At 49.2% G+C, this 19847-nt stretch overlaps 2 protein-coding genes across 2 annotated transcripts; both read right to left on the reverse strand.

The window, feature by feature from the left end:
• Nucleotides 1-25: 25 nt before the first annotated feature.
• znf628 (zinc finger protein 628) lies at nucleotides 26-9018 on the reverse strand. Its single transcript, XM_056287061.1, has 9 exons — nucleotides 8927-9018; nucleotides 7936-8508; nucleotides 7341-7413; nucleotides 6261-7199; nucleotides 4977-5147; nucleotides 4462-4795; nucleotides 3293-3447; nucleotides 2566-2808; nucleotides 26-2414 (listed from the first exon to the last, which is right to left on the reverse strand). The coding sequence occupies exons 2-9, from the start codon at nucleotides 8322-8324 to the stop codon at nucleotides 372-374; spliced, it is 4347 nt and encodes a 1448-aa protein (XP_056143036.1). The 5' UTR covers nucleotides 8325-8508; nucleotides 8927-9018; the 3' UTR covers nucleotides 26-371.
• A 392-nt stretch (nucleotides 9019-9410) lies between these two features.
• Nucleotides 9411-16797, reverse strand: il11a (interleukin 11a). The gene is made up of 5 exons (XM_056286622.1): nucleotides 16258-16797; nucleotides 15222-15376; nucleotides 11942-12037; nucleotides 11572-11733; nucleotides 9411-11115 (listed from the first exon to the last, which is right to left on the reverse strand). Exons 1-5 carry the CDS (start codon nucleotides 16262-16264, stop codon nucleotides 10936-10938), a joined length of 600 nt encoding a protein of 199 aa, XP_056142597.1. The 5' UTR covers nucleotides 16265-16797; the 3' UTR covers nucleotides 9411-10935.
• Nucleotides 16798-19847: the final 3050 nt, after the last annotated feature.

Here is a 19847-nt window from a genome sequence, read left to right on the forward strand (position 1 = left end):
TTACACAAGGTATCAACAGCTTTATTATTATTATTATTATTATTTACTAATAGTTGTGATCAACTTGAGCCATATACACATTTATTCACAAAAAAATCTCTTTTACTTTATGAAAAACTGCCAATGTCAATATTACTAATATATTTAATATTTTCCATAAACAAGTTCCATAAACAGCCTCTTTGAGTTTGTAACCTTTACGGTTTGCGGCACCATGGCTTTACAACACAGGACTGTTCTATCCGTATGTCCAATTACAGTTCCAAGGAAATCTAAGGCAGCTGAGGAGAGTTCATACACACGTCAGTTGCGGGATGCAGAGATGCTCACACACGCGCACATACACGCATCAAGACCCATACTGACTTTAATTAGTCTGAGGGGTTTGGTATAGTTCTTCTTACTGCTTCTTCGGTTGAGTCAGTCCGTTCTTTTGTGCTGTCTGTAGAGCAACACTCCTTCTCAGGGCTCTCATTTGCCTCTGACAATACACCCCCCTCTTTCACCTCACTCCCTTCTGAAATCTCCTCATCCCCCAGTCGATTCACCCTTCCTTCTCTTAGGCTGCTGGTGCTCACCTCAATGATGACAATTCCCTCTCCTCCTTCCAGTTGGAAGATACCCTCCATGGCTCTCCCTCCCTCACCAACTCTTCCACTTCCAGAACTGCAAGCTGCCTCTTCCCCTATCGTTTCACCCTCTCCCTCAATCAGGGCTATCATCTGCACACCCTCCCCAGCTTCTTGCTCAATTGTTGTCTCACCTCCCAGTTTAAACACCATCTCCTGCCCGTCGAGAGGCGTCAAGCCTTGGATGGGGGTGCAGGAAAGCTCAAGGCTGCTGTCTGGGCCTTGGCAATAGCTAGCATTAGATTGGCCCTTGTCTGGCTCCTCGGTCTGGAAGTGAAGGACAAAGGATTCTTCCTGCCTGCCCTCCTCTCCCGTCTGTGGCTCTCCCTCCTTTTCCCCTCCCCACTCTTGCAGGAGCGACACCACCCCTTCCTTATCTCCCCCTCCATCTCCCTCACTCTGCCCATCGGTCTTGAACTGCAGCACAAATGACTTGCCTTGTCTGCCAACCCCTTCCTCCCCTGCCTCACCTGACCCGCCCCCTTCAAACTGTAACACATATGACTCCCCATCCCCTTTGATATTAACCCCCTCCTTTGTCACACCGTCATTATCAAAACACAACACAAATCGTTTCCCTACCATGGCCTCCTCCGCCCTCACCTCCCCCAGTGCTGCAGCGACAGAAGTGGAATCTGATGTTGGGGTTACAGTGACAGTCTGTGCAACTGTCGCAACCCCCAGTGGGGGTCCTGAGGTATCTATGGGGGTGGCAGCTAGAGAGGAAGCGGATGAAGATGGTGTCCCAGTGGTGAGGGATGACATAGAACTGGGCGAAACTACAGATACACACAATGATGACGATGCTGTTGTTGATGCCAATGTTGTCGGAGTGTTAGCAGCAGGGACGGTTGTTGCGAAAGTCATGTTAGAGTTTGTCAGTGACACAACTCCAGAACCGACCCCACTCACTGGAGCCGGCAGAGAGTTCTGAAGGGCAGCTTTGGGCTTGCGTGCTCGTCTGCCCCTGGCAGTCCGCGTGCGTCGTCCAAGTATGGGCTTGCCAAGGAGGGGATTGGCTGTTGAGGGGGCGTGTGTTAACGTGGCAACGGGAGTAATTGCATTGTTGCTGTTGTTGGCAATGATGATCCTGGTCTGCTGCTGCTGCTGTCGAGATATAGTTGGAAAGTGTGCAATCTGGGTCTGGACGGGATTCAGGACAGGCTGGATTCCCGGGATCGTCTGAAGCAACGGGAGAGCCCGTGGTTCTGGCGGGGTTGGGGGGTTGTTGTTTGCTGCGGGGACCAGAATTAGGCTCGGCTGACTGCCGTTGGCGGAGGAGCACTGCAGGATGTAGTAGTTTTGGGGTTGGGGAGGAGGCGGTGGTGGGGGTGGTGGAGGAGGCGGGGGAGCGGGCGTGGGGGCGGACAGGGGGATGAGCTGCAGGCCACTGGCCGTCTGGATCATGAAGTAGTTCTGGGAGGTGTTTGGGGGGATGTCCAGGGATGGCTGGGATACAATCAGGCTGCCATTGTTTCCTGAGGCCTCCAGAGTGATGGGGTTGAGTAGGGTGGTGGTGGTTGTTACTCCCCCGACGCTGGCTTTCACTGCCACTCCGTCCTTGCCCCCACTGCCCGGGCCCAGTAGGGTCGCTCCGTTGCCGTGTGTTCGAATGTGCCTCTGCAGGTAGGAGTGCATGACAAACTCCTTAAAGCAGTAGGGGCATTTGAAGTCCTTGCGTGAGGAGTGTGTGCGAAGGTGCAGCTGGAGATTGGAGGAGTGTGTAAAGCTCTTATTGCAGTGGGTGCACTGGAAGGGCCTCTCCCCAGAGTGGGTGCGTTCATGCTGTTCACAAACAGAGATGAGGGCGAGAGAGAGAGAGAATGGAACAGATAAGCTGACACGAGACCACAGCCTTACTGAACCGGTGCAGCTCATAATACAGCTAACATGTTGCTACGATGGCTAAACACGGTGTTCCCTGGGCTGTGCTTACCTGTTTGAGGTTTGATGTCTGTGAAAAGGACTTGGAGCAGATGGAACAAATGTGTGGCCGCAGGCCGGAGTGCATCTGGCTGTGTCGACGCAGGCAACTCGTATTCTTGAAGGATTTACCACACTCCTTACACACATATGGCCTTTCACCCGTATGCTGCCGCAGGTGATACTGGTAATGGGAGCTCCACTTGAAAGTGAGAGGGCAGTGGGGGCACTGGAAAGCTCTTACACCTGTGTGTACCTGGGTAAAATATGAATCAATGGGAGATGTAAAATCCATGTACAGTTTGTAAGGATAATTTTCTTGTTGAGAGGAATGTAGTTTAATGTTTACATACATGTGGCTGACACCACAATAGTTAGAGGCTTTATTCCCTCCTGGTCCAGACATGCAGAAAATTAAAGCACTTGCACGAGTGAAAGCACCTGCAAAGTGCTTTCAACAAAAACATCCCAAAAAAATGACATTAAGAATTCGTTTTCATAGAGCTTGACATCCATTTTGAGCAAAAAAACAAAAAACATTAATGGTTTTGAATTAATGCTATATATCACTTATTTGAATTTTTCTTTTTGTTATGAAACAGGCCAAACTCTGTTCATGTCATGGAAATAAAATGTGATGCACTGCCGTGCTGCCACGTTATGATAGTTCATGTACAAACATCATCTACACTTATACGGACACACTGCCTAACAGACAATAAAGATCCATTCATTCATACCCTCTGATGGATGGAGAGGAGTGAGGACCTCTTGAAACTCTTCCCACACTCGGTGCAGCGGTAGGGTCTCTCTCCAGTGTGGTCCCTCATGTGGTACTTCAACCCCGATGAGCCCTTAAAGGCTTTGCCGCACTCTGAGCAGCGATATGGTCTCTCTGTGGATGAAACAAGCAAAAATGATTGTGGGCTGGGGGCTTCCGGGTAGCGTAGCGGTCTATTCCATTGCCTACCAACACGGGGCTCGCCGGTTCGAATCCCCGTGTTACTGCCGGCTTGGTTGGGCGTCCCTAGTCACAAAAAAGTCACAGTTGGCCATGTCTGCGGGTGGGAAGCCGGATGTGGGTATGTGTCCTGGTCGCTGCACTAGCGCCTCCTCTGGTCAGTTGGGGTGCCTGTTCGGAGGGAGGGGAATAGCGTGTTCCTCCTACGCGCTACGTCCCCCTGGTAAAACTCCTCACTGTCAGGTGAAAAGAAGCGGCTGGCGACTACACATGTATCGGACGAGGCATGTGGTAGTCTGCAGCCCTCCCCAGATCGGCAGAGGGGGTGGAGCAGCAACCGGGATGGCTCAGAGAGCGGAGTGATGGGCCGGATACAGTTGGGGAGAAAGGGAGGGGGGATTATGAGCTGATTTCTAAGGTTAGAGTCGAGGCTGAATGCTCTAGCGGGATTCAAGCCTAAAGCAGCGGGATGGCGGCAGCAGCACTGGATACCACCGCACACCTACCACAGTAAATCCTGTTCTAATACAGCAATCATACCAGGTCTCTACGCGGAACACTGTACCTACTGCATCTACAGTGCACCCATACTCATCGCAAAGAATGCCTTCTAGCGCATGATTAGTTTCAAACCATGTGTATGAGAACATGTGTAGAAACTAAAACGTTTTCTATGAAATAAGCGTACACACAAAAGGGAAATAAGCAAGGTGAAAACTAAGAAAGATCACTAACTACATACCCGCTTACCATGAGGGAGCTAGGTGTGGTAAACAAGGTATTTATAGCTCTGGATCATAGGAATTATCAGCTGTGTGAAAACACCATCAGGGTTTTTGGTTGAAACTGACCATTGTGCAAATACAAGTTCCAGCATCATTTCTAAGCACCGTATTATCATTTTTGGGTGTGATCTGTTAAGGAGACATCTTTACGAAATGTCTTTACCTCCTGCAGGGGTACTCTTACTGGCCACGGCCCTTTTGGGAGCCTTGGCTGGCTTGGTTGGCTGGTCCTCCTGCTCCTCACCAATGGTGATAATATCAACGTGGATCTCCCTTTGGCCCTCCTGCTGCTTGTCCGCCTGGCTGGGGGAGGAGGGCAGGGGCAGAGACAGGGAGAGGGAAGGGGGGCACACGATCTCAGCCTCCGCCTCAGCCAGGAGACGCTGCTCAGGTGTGTGCGAGTGCTGGTGCGTGAGGAGTGAGGACAGAAGAGGGAAGGAGCGGTCGCACGCTGAGCAGCTGAACTGGGAGCGGGACTGTGATGACAGAGAGTGCGTCTGGAAATCCAAGACAACAACAGAGAAAAAACAAAACAAAACTCAAGCGTCAATATCCAAATACTTCAGATAAGCTCACACTTCGACACCACAGAATGCCCCACAAAAGTTAGGTATGTTGCCTGCAAAAACATGGTATGTGCTACGATTATTTTAGAGCCGTTCACACAGTGACTCTCACCACTGAGACATGTCTGTTGAGGCCTCCGCTGGTCTTGAAGATCTTGCTGCAGTAGCCACACTGCAGCCCTGCCCCTGTGGTTCTGGCCTCGGCCTGGACACTCTCAGAGCTCTGAGTCACCTCTGAAAAGCTATGCAGCAGGTCAAACTGCGTCTGGCTGGGGCCCACATTCTAAAAACACACCAAAGGGAGTGATATAAACCAGAAATATTCATCTAAGATCACATCCTCATATTTAAGTTCTGTGCCAACATTCACAGACGCTAAACTTTTGAGACCAACTATGTAGTTATTTTCTTTTTCATGTAAAAGTTAGGTCCATTTATCTATGTTAAGGATCCCATAAGATATCTAGCTAATCTCTCAGATACTCTTTTCTGCACATTATTTGTTTGATGTGCTTAGTCCTCCTACTTTTGGAGTGCTGCATTATGGCACGGGAGCTTTTTATACAAGATTCCCACAAAGTCAAGTGTGTGTCCTAATCGGGGGAACCCTGAAGCTTGACTTGATCATATTAAGCACTGCCGTTCACAGACTCTAAAACTGTTTGAATTTAGTTTACATCAGATTATCCTCATTATCCATGTAGTGAAAATACTCTTTTCCGGACATTTTTAAACACTCTTGGTCTTTCAACTTAAGAATGTTGTGTTATGTCTCTTACGATTTTTTGTTTGCGTCCCACCGGGTCAAATTCCTTGTAGGTGCAGACATACTAATTTTTAACTAATTATAGTTCAGTCAGGACCACTTTCGTCAAAGAAAACTTTTTTTGCCATCTGCAGCAAGTTATATTTGGTGGTATGGCTCTGTCTGGGACCTCCCTGCCCTTCCACGTGCATACGTGGAAAGCCTAAGGCAGGGAGAGCACACCTCCCTGCCCTTCCATGTGCATACGTACATGGAAAGCCTAAGGCAGGGACAGCAGCAGCAAAGACTCCCACAGAACACGGCAGCATCGATGACAACAGAAATGACATTAAGTCAGGTCAGACGCCCCATGAAAAGGAGGAGCTGGGGTGGAGGCGGGTTAAAAAGCGGCTTCCAGAGGAAGCAGGAAGGGTAGGCAGGCTACAGGAGCTTAAATTAGGCGCCCTGTATGAGAATTGCCAATTGGATGCATAGAAGGGAATCAGCTGAGCCATCAGCTGATGTGGGCTGGCTTTGAGATCAGCTGCTATTAGCTGATGTAGCTGGGACTGTGACCTGAGCTCGACTTTGTGGCCTGCCCAAACTAATGCTATGCTCAATTTTTCAAGAATGAAACTGGATACAACTCACTCCATTGTCTCCTTCTACTCCCTCTGTCAGTCCGAGAAGCTCCTCGGCTGTGTGCCCATTTTCCGTCACTGTGGTCGTCTCCACCACCTCCTCGAAGTCAGCCAGCAGGTGGCTCGCTCCCACCAGCCCCACCCCTACCTCGATCCCTGCCTCTGCCCCAGGCCGGGCCTCCCCACTGCCCGCTCGTTCCCCTGGGACCATGTGGATGGCCTGGTGCTCCTCCAACTCAGTCCGTGTGCCAAAGGTCTGGTTGCAGCTGCCACAGCTATACAGCAGCACGCTGGCCCCTGTGTCTGTGCTGAGGTGAACTTCGGTCCCGATGGCCCTGGATGTGCACACGCTTGCCCCAGAGTGGGTGAGGGTGAGCTGGGGAAGGAGGCTCTGATTATGGCTCGAGGAACTGGCAGACAGGAAAACCTCCTCCACCCCGACCCCCACAGCACCTTCCTGGCTGACAAAGCCCACCATGTCTGTCAACATGGACGACGTCATTTCCTCCGACCCCACCACCACCTCCACAATCTGATTCCCCTCCACACTCTCCTCTACTGTCTTTCCTTCCTTGCCCCCTCCACCTGCATTGGAGTGAGAGTTTTTGTGCAGGGCCAGATTTGATGAGTGCGTGAAGCTGCGACCGCACTCACCACAGACGTAAGGTCTTTCCCCTGTGTGTATCCTCATGTGTTGCCTCAGGTTGGTGGACTGAGTGAAAGACTTGTTGCACACCGAACAGGTGTAAGGTTTGAGGCCAAGGTGGACGTTCTTGTGCCGTCGCAGACTGCTGGAGTTCTTGAAGGCCTTGGGGCAGCTGTCGCAGGGGTACGGGCACTCTCCGGTATGCTGGCGCAGATGGTACTGGTAATGGGAGCTCCATTTGAAAGTCAAGGGGCAGTATGGGCAAAGGAAGGTCCGCAGACCTGTATGGACACTTTGATGAACCTACGATGGTAAACAGTGTGTGTGTAAAAGAGAGAGTGAGTGAGCGAGCGAGAGAGATCCATCCACTGAATATAAAAGGTTTCTTTAAAAAACTCTTTATACAACTTTTTTATGTTAACTTTATCTGGTTCAACAACTCACCTGGAGAAGAGATGAACGCTTGAAGGCTTTACCGCAGTCCTGACATTTGTAAGGCTTCTCTCCTGAGTGAGACCTTCAAAAGTAAAATAACAGTAACTGTGTATAACCATATTTTGCAGTGTTAAGTTTCCACAAATAATAATTTTAGATTAGGATCAGGATGATTAAACATCTCTTTTCACTATTTATGTCTGCTGCCATTGAAAATGCTCAACTTGTTGATCTACAATAAGAAAGTGCAGTAAAATAACTGTTTCTCAAACCAACAGGAGTATTAGTTATGGATTAAACTCTTGGGCAGAAGCGGTAGGGCTTTTGATAATAGACATGGTTGTACAGCCATACAATCAAAATTCTTGAGGGCAAAACAAAAATATTAATTTATCCGGTGGTTTGCCACATGACTGAGGCTTTACATTCAATGACTGTACAAGCTATAGCTTATCTATTCCAGTAATCTGTTTGAGCGTACTGTCATCCGTCCCCTTCCAGCAGATTGTGGTTGACAATAATAGCTTTAGTTTTGTTAGGGGTTCGTATGAACGGACTCAGGACATGGGCAACAGATCTCTCTGTCCATCCCTCCATGGTTTACCTCTGGTGGTACAGTAGAGCTGAGGAGCCCTTGAAGGCCTTGGGACAGAGGTTGCAGCGGTAGGGTCGCTCGTTGTTGTGGCTGCGCTGGTGATGAGTCAGCCTGGACGACCAACGGAAGCTCTTACCACAGTCAAGACAGTGGAAGGGGTGGTCCGACTGTTCCTGGTGCTGGATAGGGCCCGACACTGATGAGGTCACCATCTCCAATACCACCTCCTCACCACCCTCCACCACCCCCTTTTCTCCCTCTGCCAGCTCCCCCCTCTCCCCATGCTCCTCAACGTCCTCCCCGGAGCCCAGCAGAGACGGGAAGGGAGAAAGGGAAGAGGAGGACTGAGGAGGTAACAGTTCTGGTTGGACCACCAAGGTGGCCACTGAGTTAGCCATGACTTGAGGTTGGCAGTGAGCAGCACCTTGGGGGGAGGGGGGAGGGGGGGGGTTATTGAATGGCAGGCGTGGATCAGTTTAAGTGCAGGATCATTGTTGTTCTCCCACCTTCACACATCGTCCCCTCTTGTCTCTCAAGCCAATGGAAGCGCCACCTTTCGCTCCGAGTAGGCTTGACGGAATTCTGAAAAGACAAACAAGTGGGAGTTGTGACTTGGTTTGCAAGTACACGGCTGTCCCCTTTAAACTCCATCCCTCCCTCCCTCCTGTCTGTCCAGCTCGTTTACCCCTCCCAGCTGCCTTATCCCTGGCCATCACTCTGTCTCCGCACTGCGGTGTATAGAAATACACACGACAGTGGCTATGGCTAACGTACCCGTTAAGCTAAGACGCGGTGGTACCCTAGTTCCTGGTACCGTGTTAGCAAGCCGGCAGGTAGCACACACACACACACACACAGAGTACATACAACGTTATAGTCCCAAAACAGGACTGTCACTGGCCTGCAAACCGAGCCAAGCCCGCGGCAGTGCGGAACTACTGCGCTATATCGCTCCACACATGGGGGGGGGGTTACGCCTACGGGTGGGGCCAAGACTCACCTTGCAACTTCAAGTCATCGCAATACTATGTTGTTAACGTTACGGGAAGGAGCCGGACTCCGCAGTGCTGATCCACACAACCTTAACAATACGCTCAGCGCAAACTAACAGCAGTCCTCCGCCCGACACCGCCTTCTAAGAACGGCGATCGTGATTGGCTGCGTTGCACAATAAACGCGCGACACCATTGGCCAAACCACTAAACAGCCGAATTTCAGGGGGGGTTTTTTGTTTTGTTTTTTTGTTTTTACGGGTATAACAAACTACTTTCAATCCTTTAACATAACCAAACACGTTTATAAACATTTTAATACGCCACGATGGTTTGAAAGGACATATATTGTATGCTTCAAAAACGTCGGTGTTTTCTGTCGTCGCCGTGGCGCTATGAGTTGTGGGTAATGTAGTGTTGTCGCGTATCTGCGCCATCTTGCATCGGGAAGAACTGCCGAGTTTGAAATAAGAGACACTCCAGCTGTGCACATTACTTAATATTTATTTCGCCAAAGCACATATTTCACATTAAGGCCAATCAGTGTGTGGAAGAGTCAACTTGATGGTACAACAATAATTTAAACATGTTATGATAGTAAATAGGAATAAAAACAGTATAAAAGTACAAAAAAAGATTGGGAGACTTGCTCCTCTGCAGCGCAAAATAAATAGTTCCACAAAAGTAACTTAAATAAATAGTCAATACTGTATCAAATACTAGAACAGAATTATATTAAAATGGACAAATTGATGGGGCTAGAACTGATAAAGTATTCTACATTATATTATAGAAAACACTATAATACACAATAGTATTGTATACAACAATTTACATTCTTGTACATTTATGTACAGCTATACAGAACCATTGTATCACAATATATAGTATTTTAAGGCATGGGGTGTTTAAGTTAACAATAAAATCATTCATCTACCCCAAAGCACAGGTTCAAAATCAGCCATCTCATTCATCCGATAGATAATCCCAACAAGTTTGTGCAAAGAATCTAATCAGGTCCATCAGTGCTCAGCAACAGGGCACACTCATACAACTTTACCACAACATTAGATATGTGTCCTCGTGCAGGATGACGAGAAACAGGCCCTGTGGAAAAAACTCTGCCCTTAGTACACAAGACTCTGCAAAACTTAGTACAAAACTCTGCCCTTAGTACACAAGAAACCATCTATGCTCTGTTCTGGGTGCCATCCTGAAGTGTACGGATACATGAAAACTTCTTAGGCCATAAATTGAAATGCGAACGGTTGGCACATTTGACACAGTTGGAAGATTATATCGGTAACCTCTTCAGAAACGTATTTTGAAAGATAAGAGCACTGTAAGAGAGAGGGGGAGAGATTAGCAACAAAAAAAAAACCCCTTGGCTGTCCTAAATGTTTGCTACATCTACTGGAACCGTTGGCTAAAGAAATAAATAAAGGTTTGAGCAAATTCAGTTTGGTTAACTTGAAGGCAATCACTATCAGAGCTGCAAATTCAGGAATTACTACTGTGTGCTTGTATTGTGTTTTTCATTTACTTTCTTGAGGGTCAACAGAAAAAAAAAGTGAGGGGGGGGGTCGAAGGATAAAGGGAACTAAATTCACGTTGATAAAGAAATAAACTTAAGAGTGACACATTACAAAATTAAATAAATAACATTAAATAAATTAAGAACAGTCAATAAATAAATAAATACATAAATAACATGATCATGAACAAGGCATCTTGGGGATGGGATGATAAATCATGACATGTTCAGTATTAATGAATTTGGCAGGTTGCCTTAAGGTTAATCATGGTGGCCGACATTGGCTGCAGTATAAAGCATCATCACTGGCTCTGGTGGAAAGACACATCCCTCAACACACATTTCATTGGTTGAAGTTTAGGCTTACGTCCGCCGTTGGCTACAGTGCACACTAATATGGTCCTTTTACCCCTTTTCGGCTGAGGTGCGAAAATCTGTGCATCCCCATGGGCTGTGCAGCCGTGGCACAGACTACATGGGTCATCATTGCACTGCAGATATTTTGGGCTTGAGGCTGATGAATACACGATACGCCCAATCGCAGAAGAGCTTGAACTGCTGGAGGAGTTCATGGGAGGACTGCAGGACATCAAACTGGTACGGGAGATTAGGGGGGAGAGAGGGGGATGCCGGAGGCAGCTTCGGTGCCTCGACTTTCACCATCTGTGGAGGAGGAGACCAGCGGAGAGAGAGTTTAGATCCACTGTGAGCCTATCACAGCACAGACAGGAAACTAGAGCTAATCAAGTAAGGCCAGAGATGTAGCGGTTGATCAAACGGCAGGTGACCTATCTTCCGTTGATGAGCAACATTTGGTAACCATTTACCAATTTGGGCGATATTTAAAAAAACAAAAACATAAATCTACGCATCTTTATACATTACATCAGTTTGATACAATTTGCTCTGATGTACAGTGTGGATTTGTGCAATGAAGATTCATGTCAGCCCTGAAAAAGGTGGGTGGAAACTGTCGTCTGCAAATAAAAAAGGAAGGTAAACTCTGTTTAGGAGTGTTTACCCTCCGTTACGCCACCGAGCGAGACATGCAGTGAAGAGTGTCCGATTGTGTTGCTCTAAAGCCGAGTAAGGATCGAGCAGATCGATCCGGCCCGTTACCTGACGGTGCACTAGGGTGATGAGAGTTTTCATTTCCCTGATCACCTCCCCCAGCTTGGGCAGGGCACGGTGGTGGTGCTTCCTCGACACCCTGTTCAGCCACTCAAAGTGGTGCTCGAACAGCTTCAGGTCGGCATGCAGCTGAGAGAGAGTTGGTTTCAGCTGGAGAGGACACAAGCATAATATTTTAGAGATTTATAAAGGGTGTGGCAAGGTGTACATGGGACTCTGGTCAAAAAAACTGCAAGCACCAAAGGAGAACTCTCTCTCTCTCTCTCTCTCTCTCTCTCTCTCTCTCTCTCTCTCTCTCACTCACTCATCCATAAACAGCCATGCGTCGGTACACACAGACAGAGTATCAGACAGTTACCTCAAGGTTGCTGAGGTCACTGGCTGCTCTGTTGGTCATTGCTGGCAGAGACCTGAACCTGTGGGGCTCCATGTCTGAGTCGAACGCGTGCTCTTTCTGAAAGAGAAATGAAGACACAGGGCCACTTGTTAGCAATTTACTTCAGCACAATTTGCGCGTCCCGGAGAGAAGTCACGGCAACATGCGGAAAATATTAGCACTGCGCCGAGCTCGGGTTACTCCTTTCTGTGTTGGGAGACGGTAGCGTTCTGAGGGGAGTGAGGTTCGCTGGGTCAGTGTGAGTTCACCCACATTTCAACCTCCTCAAACGTCAACAATAAGTGCAAGTGACCCGCAGCCACAGGATGTTTTCTACAGGGAGCGTGTGGAGAACAACATATGCAGTGACTAAGAGGGCTCAGAATGGGATGGACAACACAGGGCTGTAGGGAAACTCCAGGGTCGCAGCTATAAAAAGAGAGGATGACGCAGTCCCGCTGCCCAGCTGTAGTCGCGCTGTGTGCTGTGCCATCAGCGAGGAGGCGCACTCCTCCCGGCGGCCACCAGGGGGAGTAAACGCCCAGACTGCAGATTTCAGCCCGCTCGCTCGACTTATTAGGCTGCAGGACTCAGAAGGCCATTAAAGATGTACGGCTGATTTAATGATACGTGTAAATAAACAGTGATGGCTGTAATTACATGCGTCACTACCAATCAGCAGAGGGACATAACAACATTATGTTGACGAGTGCTGAGGAAACAGGTTGTGCACACTACTCGATGCTTCCTGCACCCCATTACGCAGTGTTTTCCTCTTTGTGCACTTTGCTTTGCTTCTAAATGTTTGTGTTTATGTTTTTTTGTGTGTGTGTGTGTTGAATGTGCTACACTGAGTGCCCTCTCTGTCCATCAGCTGTTCATAAGCACTCACTTTGTGGTCCGATGTTTTGTCTCCTGTAGTTATGTCTTTTGTTCTCTTCTAGTCTTAGCTTTCCTCCCCTCTTCTCTCTCTCTCTCTCTCGCTCTCTCTCTCTCTCTCTCTCACCAGGTGCAAAGGCAGTGGCAACACAACATGCATGGTGTGTGCACACACACACACACACACACACACACACACACACACACACACACACACACACACACACACACACACACTAAAGGCTATTTCTCATCCACTTCTCCCTCTGATCTCTTTATCTCCTGTGGTTTTTCCACCATCTCTCTCTCTCTCTCTCAGCCTTTAATTCTGCCTCACAGCCTCTTTTTCTTGCTCTCTTCATTGTGGATCATGACCTCACCCGGCAGAGGTGAGCATCCAGCCCCCCCTAGTTCCTGAATGCAAATACTGGAATGTGATAAATCTTTTTTGATTTTTATCAGGTCACTTTGCTGTGGCGACCAAAAAACCAAACACTAAACACCGCACCTACACAACCACAACTATTTACAGAAGCCTCAATTCACACGCATGCACACACACACACACACACACACACACAAGCACATGCATACATGCACAAACACACACACACACACACCATATACAAATGCATACATAAAAATGCATACATGCATGTTTACGTGCATACATACATGTGCAGGACAGTTTCTCACACACACACACACACACACACACACACACACACACACACACACACCTATATAGACCCATGTGTACACATACATAGTCACACACGCCAAGGCAGACACACACTTTAGCTCTTTTTTAATACACATCAGTTTTATTGCTTTCTCCCGGGGACTTTCCGTGGACTCACATTCTATTTTTCTTTCCTACCCTTGACCCCATGTGCAGTGGAACTCCACACGAGAAGTGGAGAAACTAAAAATACACGCCTCAAGTCGCCCGACAACTAACACAATATTTTTCAGAGGGGCACATCAACGCCGTCGTGCAACGTTTCCCCCATCACCCTCTGATAGTACGGCCTCCTCACTCACATCTGGCCCCCACATTACACTGCAGCTCCACTACCATGTCCTTATGCAAGGGGACTGACTGATGGTGTGTAATGCCGTGTTAAAACACACACACACACACACACACACACACACACACACACACACACACACACACACACACACACATGCACCGTCTTACTTCAAACAAGACTAGAGAGAGTTTGTGGCTATTTTTGATTTCATCCCTTGAACAAAAGATCTTAGGATTTGCATAATGCAAAAATAGATTCTGGACCAGTCATGTGTAACTAAAGATCCTGAGATATGATTCCCGCTTTCTCTTCACCTGTTAAAACACAGTGTGATATATGATCGCCAGCTGGTGCCAAACCTTGGCCAAAGGTCTCAAATCTGATTTCCCTACCCACCTGACTGTCAACAATATGAGAAATCTAGTCAGGATTAAAAGCATGTCAAAATGATTTGAATTTCATAAAAAAAGGGGAGAAAAAACATCCATCCCATTGTGCCCCCCCCCGTCCCCCTGCTGAGTCTAAACACGTTTGTGTATCAACAGCATATCACATGATATGACCATATACGCTCTGCTGTCACTGCACAAATGGTGCACTTGGCAGCTCGGCCTCGGCTGGAGCCAGGTGGAGCCCCGGTGTGATGAAGGAGACTAAACCTGACCCCTTGACACGTGCCATCCATCTTCATCTCTATTGCACAGCCCCATTAAGAGGTGTCTCGCAGGGCAGTCGTTTGTAAATGATTCTCAACCGACTACTTCCTGAATCAAATGAGGCCCGTATGGATTAGAATGAGCAGTAAACATCGACGATAGCAATAAGTCGATGAAAGATTTTAGGTGCACCTTCACTTGTTACTTGGGAGAGCACTAATCGGGTGATCACATCAGGAGATTGCTGAGTCAGACCCCCTCCCCCTCCTCCCCTTCTAAGTCCAATACGGATTAAACGTGAGATCACCCAGTTAAATCTGCCCGGGGCGCTGCTGCCCTGATCTCACCGTGCAGATGGAAGAAAGCCATTCTGTCACCAATGAAAGCAGTTTAACTGCGACTGAGAACCGGAACGACCCCTTTTCCCGACCAAACCCAGTTTCTGCACCACGGCGCTGGAGGTCAAAGTGGAGCGCGCTTTGATATGAGTGGCCTCAACTGACGAGATAACATCGGTCATCACAACATCCCATCGGGAGGTCAGTTAAGGTAGGAGGCCCTGGCATGATGATTACCACACACCGCCCTCATGCTCCCAAACTCAATTAGCACAGAACAGTCACCTAATTAACCCCCCCACCCCAACCAACAGCCGAGACTGGGAATCGTCATGACGTCATCACCACTTACTAGTAGGTCTTGCGTAAGCTTCAGCAGGTTTTTGGTCTGATTGGACAGTTTATCCAACTCGTGAAACCGCCGACTGACTGGGGAGGCAGACGTAAACAAGGGCAGCTGAGCCAGTAGCAGCGAGAACAGGAGAGATGAGGAGGAGTCGACCAGCACTGCAGGGAGAGAGGGAGAGAGGGAGAGAGAGGGAGAGAGAGAGAAAACGGAAGCAATTAGAAGAGAGGCGCTGTCACCCAGCCATGATCATAATGACCTCAGGCCACAGCTGTCAACTGTCGGGGAAGATATTGCAGCATAACATAAACAATAGTCCCAGACTTGGCAGAGGAATTCTGCTCGGCTTCAGTATCAAACTCATGTTTTTACAAGCTGGAAGTAAATCATTAAATCATTAAGACACCGGCTATGACACGAAATATCGCCGTGTGCCTCCACCAGGAGCGGCGCAATGAATGCGGCGGATTGTCACACCTGCAACCAGATAGGTATCCGAGTTGCGTGGGATAAATTATATAGACGAGGCGAAGTCAGCCCTGTAACAGTAGGCTCATTCATTCTTTTCCTTCCCTTTCAACTTCAAATACAAGGAAGACTAAGTATTATAAAGGAACCACATGTGGTGTTGAAATGATGAATGCCTGATAATTACAGGTGAACCGCAAGCATCACAGCCCCAGAAGCGTGCAGGGCTATCTGGACTGTCAGTCCTTGTTTAACTCCTGGCACAGGCAGCAGAGACGCTGCAATACAAGTAACCTCACAACACCACACACACACACACACACACACACACACACACACACACACACACACACACACACATAGATCTAAAACAACATGAAATAACATGAAATAATAATAAGCCCAAATATCTGCGCATGAAAAATGACACAATCAGATAAAGCTGAGAGATGACTGACAGCTGAGAACAAGTATAAGCCACTGTAAAGTTGGAGGAAAGAAAAAAAAGAAAAAGAAGAAGAAGAAGAAGAAGAAAAAAGCATTTAAAAAAAATCACAAACTTATCAACACTTACATTTCATATTTGTTTGGTCCGGGGAGAGTTAAACCAGCAGGGAAACGTAGATAAATAAATAAATAAATAAGAGGAGGGAAGGGGAAGGGGGAGAAAGAAAAAAAAATTAATAAATAAATCGAGCTCCGGAAATTGTCACGTGTTCCGGTTTTCTTCGTAGCGCCGTGTGTGCTGCGAGGCAGCGCGAGCACGCGAGTTATACCAGGAGCGGAGGAGAGAGAGAGAGAGAGAGAGAGAGGGGAGAGAGAGAGGGAGAGAGAGAGAGAGAGGGAGAATGAATGAAGGAGGGAAGGAGGAAAGTGGAGCGGAGGGATGAGCGAGAGTACACCCTCCGACAGGGAGCAGGGAAGGCGAGCCGGTGTCCACAAACTCTCTCTGTGCGGGGAAAGTTGGAGACCAGTGTCTGTGGAGAGAGAGAGAGAGAGAGAGAGAGAGGGAGGTAGAGAGAGAGAGAGAGAGAGCGAGAGGGAGAGAGAGGTACAGAAGAAGTGCAGAGAGAGAGGTACAGGAGTGCAGAGAGAGGGATGCGAGTGTGTAAGTCCAATTTTTTCGCGCAGTGAAGTGTTTAGGCTTGTTTAAAACTTCCTTTATAAAGACGTCGGGCCTATGACACATCGGCGCAGTGACTCACTTCATTCATAAAAACACACAGACACGCTCTCTCTCTCTCTCTCTCCCTCTCTTTCCTCCTCCCCTCCCCGCTGCCTGTCTCCCTTTGCGAAACTTTAAAAAAATGTTCCGTTGTTTTTTCTTTTTCTCTCTCTCTCTCTCTCTCTCCCTCCTCCCCTCCCTCCCTCCCTCTATCACTTTCTCCCGTCCTGTCCTGTCCCTATCTATCTCCAGCACTTCCTCCGTCGCATCCCTGCGCCAATCAGTCCATCTACTTCTTTTTTATCTTTCCATCACCGAATCCCCCCCCCCCACTATCTATCTATCTGCAGACGTTTTAAAAAAGCCATTGTTTCATCCTACATCAGCACATCTTCTGTAACCTGCCACCGTGCTCCTCCGCTCCGGCCTGGGCTTTCATATTCTCCTTATTATTATTATTCCTTATTTCTCTCCTTTACTCCCTCTCCCTCCTTTTCTCACCCCGTGCTTTTTTTTCTTTTTCTTTTTTTTTCAGACAGAGCCCCTCCGGAGACAGCGGCCTGTTATTTCCACTGCGCCCCCCCCCTCCAGCCCCCACCCCCCCTCTTCTTTTTCGCTCCCTCTCCAGGGTGAAGGAAAGAGTGAGGAGTGAGAGACGGGTAGAAGCCGGGGGGAGAGAGGGAGCGAGGTGTTGTCCAGGCCAGAAGGGGCCTCCATGTGTTGCATAGAAACAGTGACTGGACGGGTCCACACACACGCACACACAAACAACACAACACAACACACAACAAAGCACCTTAATACCGACCCACACTGGTAGGGGGGAAGGTGACGGGGTTACAACAGTAACCCCCCCACACACACACACACACTAGCGCCGGGCATGGAGAATTCCCATTCCAAAGGAATCGCTAGGAAATTCAAAATTCGATGATGCCCATCGCTTCCTAAACGCGCTAAAGTTAGTTTCGGTTTCCGTGGTGGCGGCGCGCAGCTTCCGTAGTTTCCGCCTCCGCGAGTTAAACGTGTGCCGTCATGGACCACAGCAAGCGGCGGTGGACGGTGAAGGGCTGGCACGGCGCTGCGCCTGCGGCGACACTATTTTGTGCAAGGGAGGATGCACAACAAATATGGCCAGACACCTTCGTCTACATCATCATCATCATCATCGTCAGTTCCGTAACCTATGGAGGGCGTGGGAGCACGGCTGATGCCTCAACAAGTCTCGCTTGAGTCCTCATTTTGCTTCAGTAGGGCAGTACCTACCTGGTGGTCCCCATCTCCTCTCCAGGTATGGATGTTTCAGTAGGGCAGTACCTACCCGGTGGTCCCCATCTCCTCTCCAGGTATGGATGTTTCAGTAGGGCAGTACCTACCTGGTGGTCCCCATCTCCTCCCCAGGTATGGATGTTTCAGTAGGGCAGTACCTACCTGGTGGTCCCCATCTCCTCTCCAGGTATGGATGTTTCAGTAGGGCAGTAGCTACCCGGTGGTCCCCATCTCCTCTCCAGGTATGGATGTTTCGGTAGGGCAGTAGCTACCTGGTGGTCCCCATCTCCTCTCCAGGTATGGATGTTTCGGTAGGGCAGTACCTACCCGGTGGTCCCCATCTCCTCCCCAGGTATGGATGTTTCGGTAGGGCAGTACCTACCCGGTGGTCCCCATCTCCTCTCCAGGTATGGATGTTTCAGTAGGGCAGTACCTACCCGGTGGTCCCCATCTCCTCTCCAGGTATGGATGTTTCAGTAGGGCAGTACCTACCCGGTGGTCCCCATCTCCTCTCCAGGTATGGATGTTTCAGTAGGGCAGTACCTACCCGGTGGTCCCCATCTCCTCCCCAGGTATGGATGTTTCAGTAGGGCAGTACCTACCCGGTGGTCCCCATCTCCTCTCCAGGTATGGATGTTTCGGTAGGGCAGTACCTACCCGGTGGTCCCCATCTCCTCTCCAAGTATGGATGTTTCAGTAGGGCAGTACCTACCTGGTGGTCCCCATCTCCTCCCCAGGTATGGATGCTTCAGTAGGGCAGTACCTACCCGGTGGTCCCCATCTCCTCTCCAGGTATGGATGTTTCAGTAGGGCAGTAGCTACCTGGTGGTCCCCATCTCCTCCCCAGGTATGGATGTTTCAGTAGGGCAGTAGCTACCCCGGTGGTCCCCATCTCCTCTCCAGGTATGGATGTTTCAGTAGGGCAGTACCTACCCGGTGGTCCCCATCTCCTCCCCAGGTATGGATGCTTCAGTAGGGCAGTACCTACCCGGTGGTCCCCATCTCCTCCCCAGGTATGGATGTTTCAGTAGGGCAGTAGCTACCTGGTGGTCCCCATCTCCTCCCCAGGTATGGATGCTTCAGTAGGGCAGTAGCTACCCGGTGGTCCCCATCTCCTCCCCAGGTATGGATGTTTCAGTAGGGCAGTACCTACCCGGTGGTCCCCATCTCCTCCCCAGGTATGGATGTTTCAGTAGGGCAGTAGCTACCCGGTGGTCCCCATCTCCTCTCCAGGTATGGATGCTTCAGTAGGGCAGTACCTACCCGGTGGTCCCCATCTCCTCTCCAGGTATGGATGCTTCAGTAGGGCAGTACCTACCCGGTGGTCCCCATCTCCTCCCCAGGTATGGATGTTTCAGTAGGGCAGTACCTACCTGGTGGTCCCCATCTCCTCCCCAGGTATGGATGCTTCAGTAGGGCAGGACCTACCCGGTGGTCCCCATCTCCTCCCAGGTATGGATTGTTTCAGTAGGGCAGTACCTACCCGGTGGTCCCCATCTCCTCCCCAGGTATGGATGCTTCAGTAGGGCAGTACCTACCCGGTGGTCCCCATCTCCTCCCCAGGTATGGATGTTTCAGTAGGGCAGTAGCTACCCGGTGGTCCCCATCTCCTCTCCAGGTATGGGATGTTTCGGTAGGGCAGTAGCTACCCGGTGGTCCCCATCTCTCCCCAGGTATGGATGTTTCAGTAGGGCAGTAGCTACCTGGTGGTCCCCATCTCCTCCCCAGGT

Source organism: Lampris incognitus, chromosome 9 (genome assembly GCF_029633865.1).
Source record: "Lampris incognitus isolate fLamInc1 chromosome 9, fLamInc1.hap2, whole genome shotgun sequence".
Classification (NCBI taxonomy): Eukaryota; Metazoa; Chordata; class Actinopteri; order Lampriformes; family Lampridae; genus Lampris; species Lampris incognitus.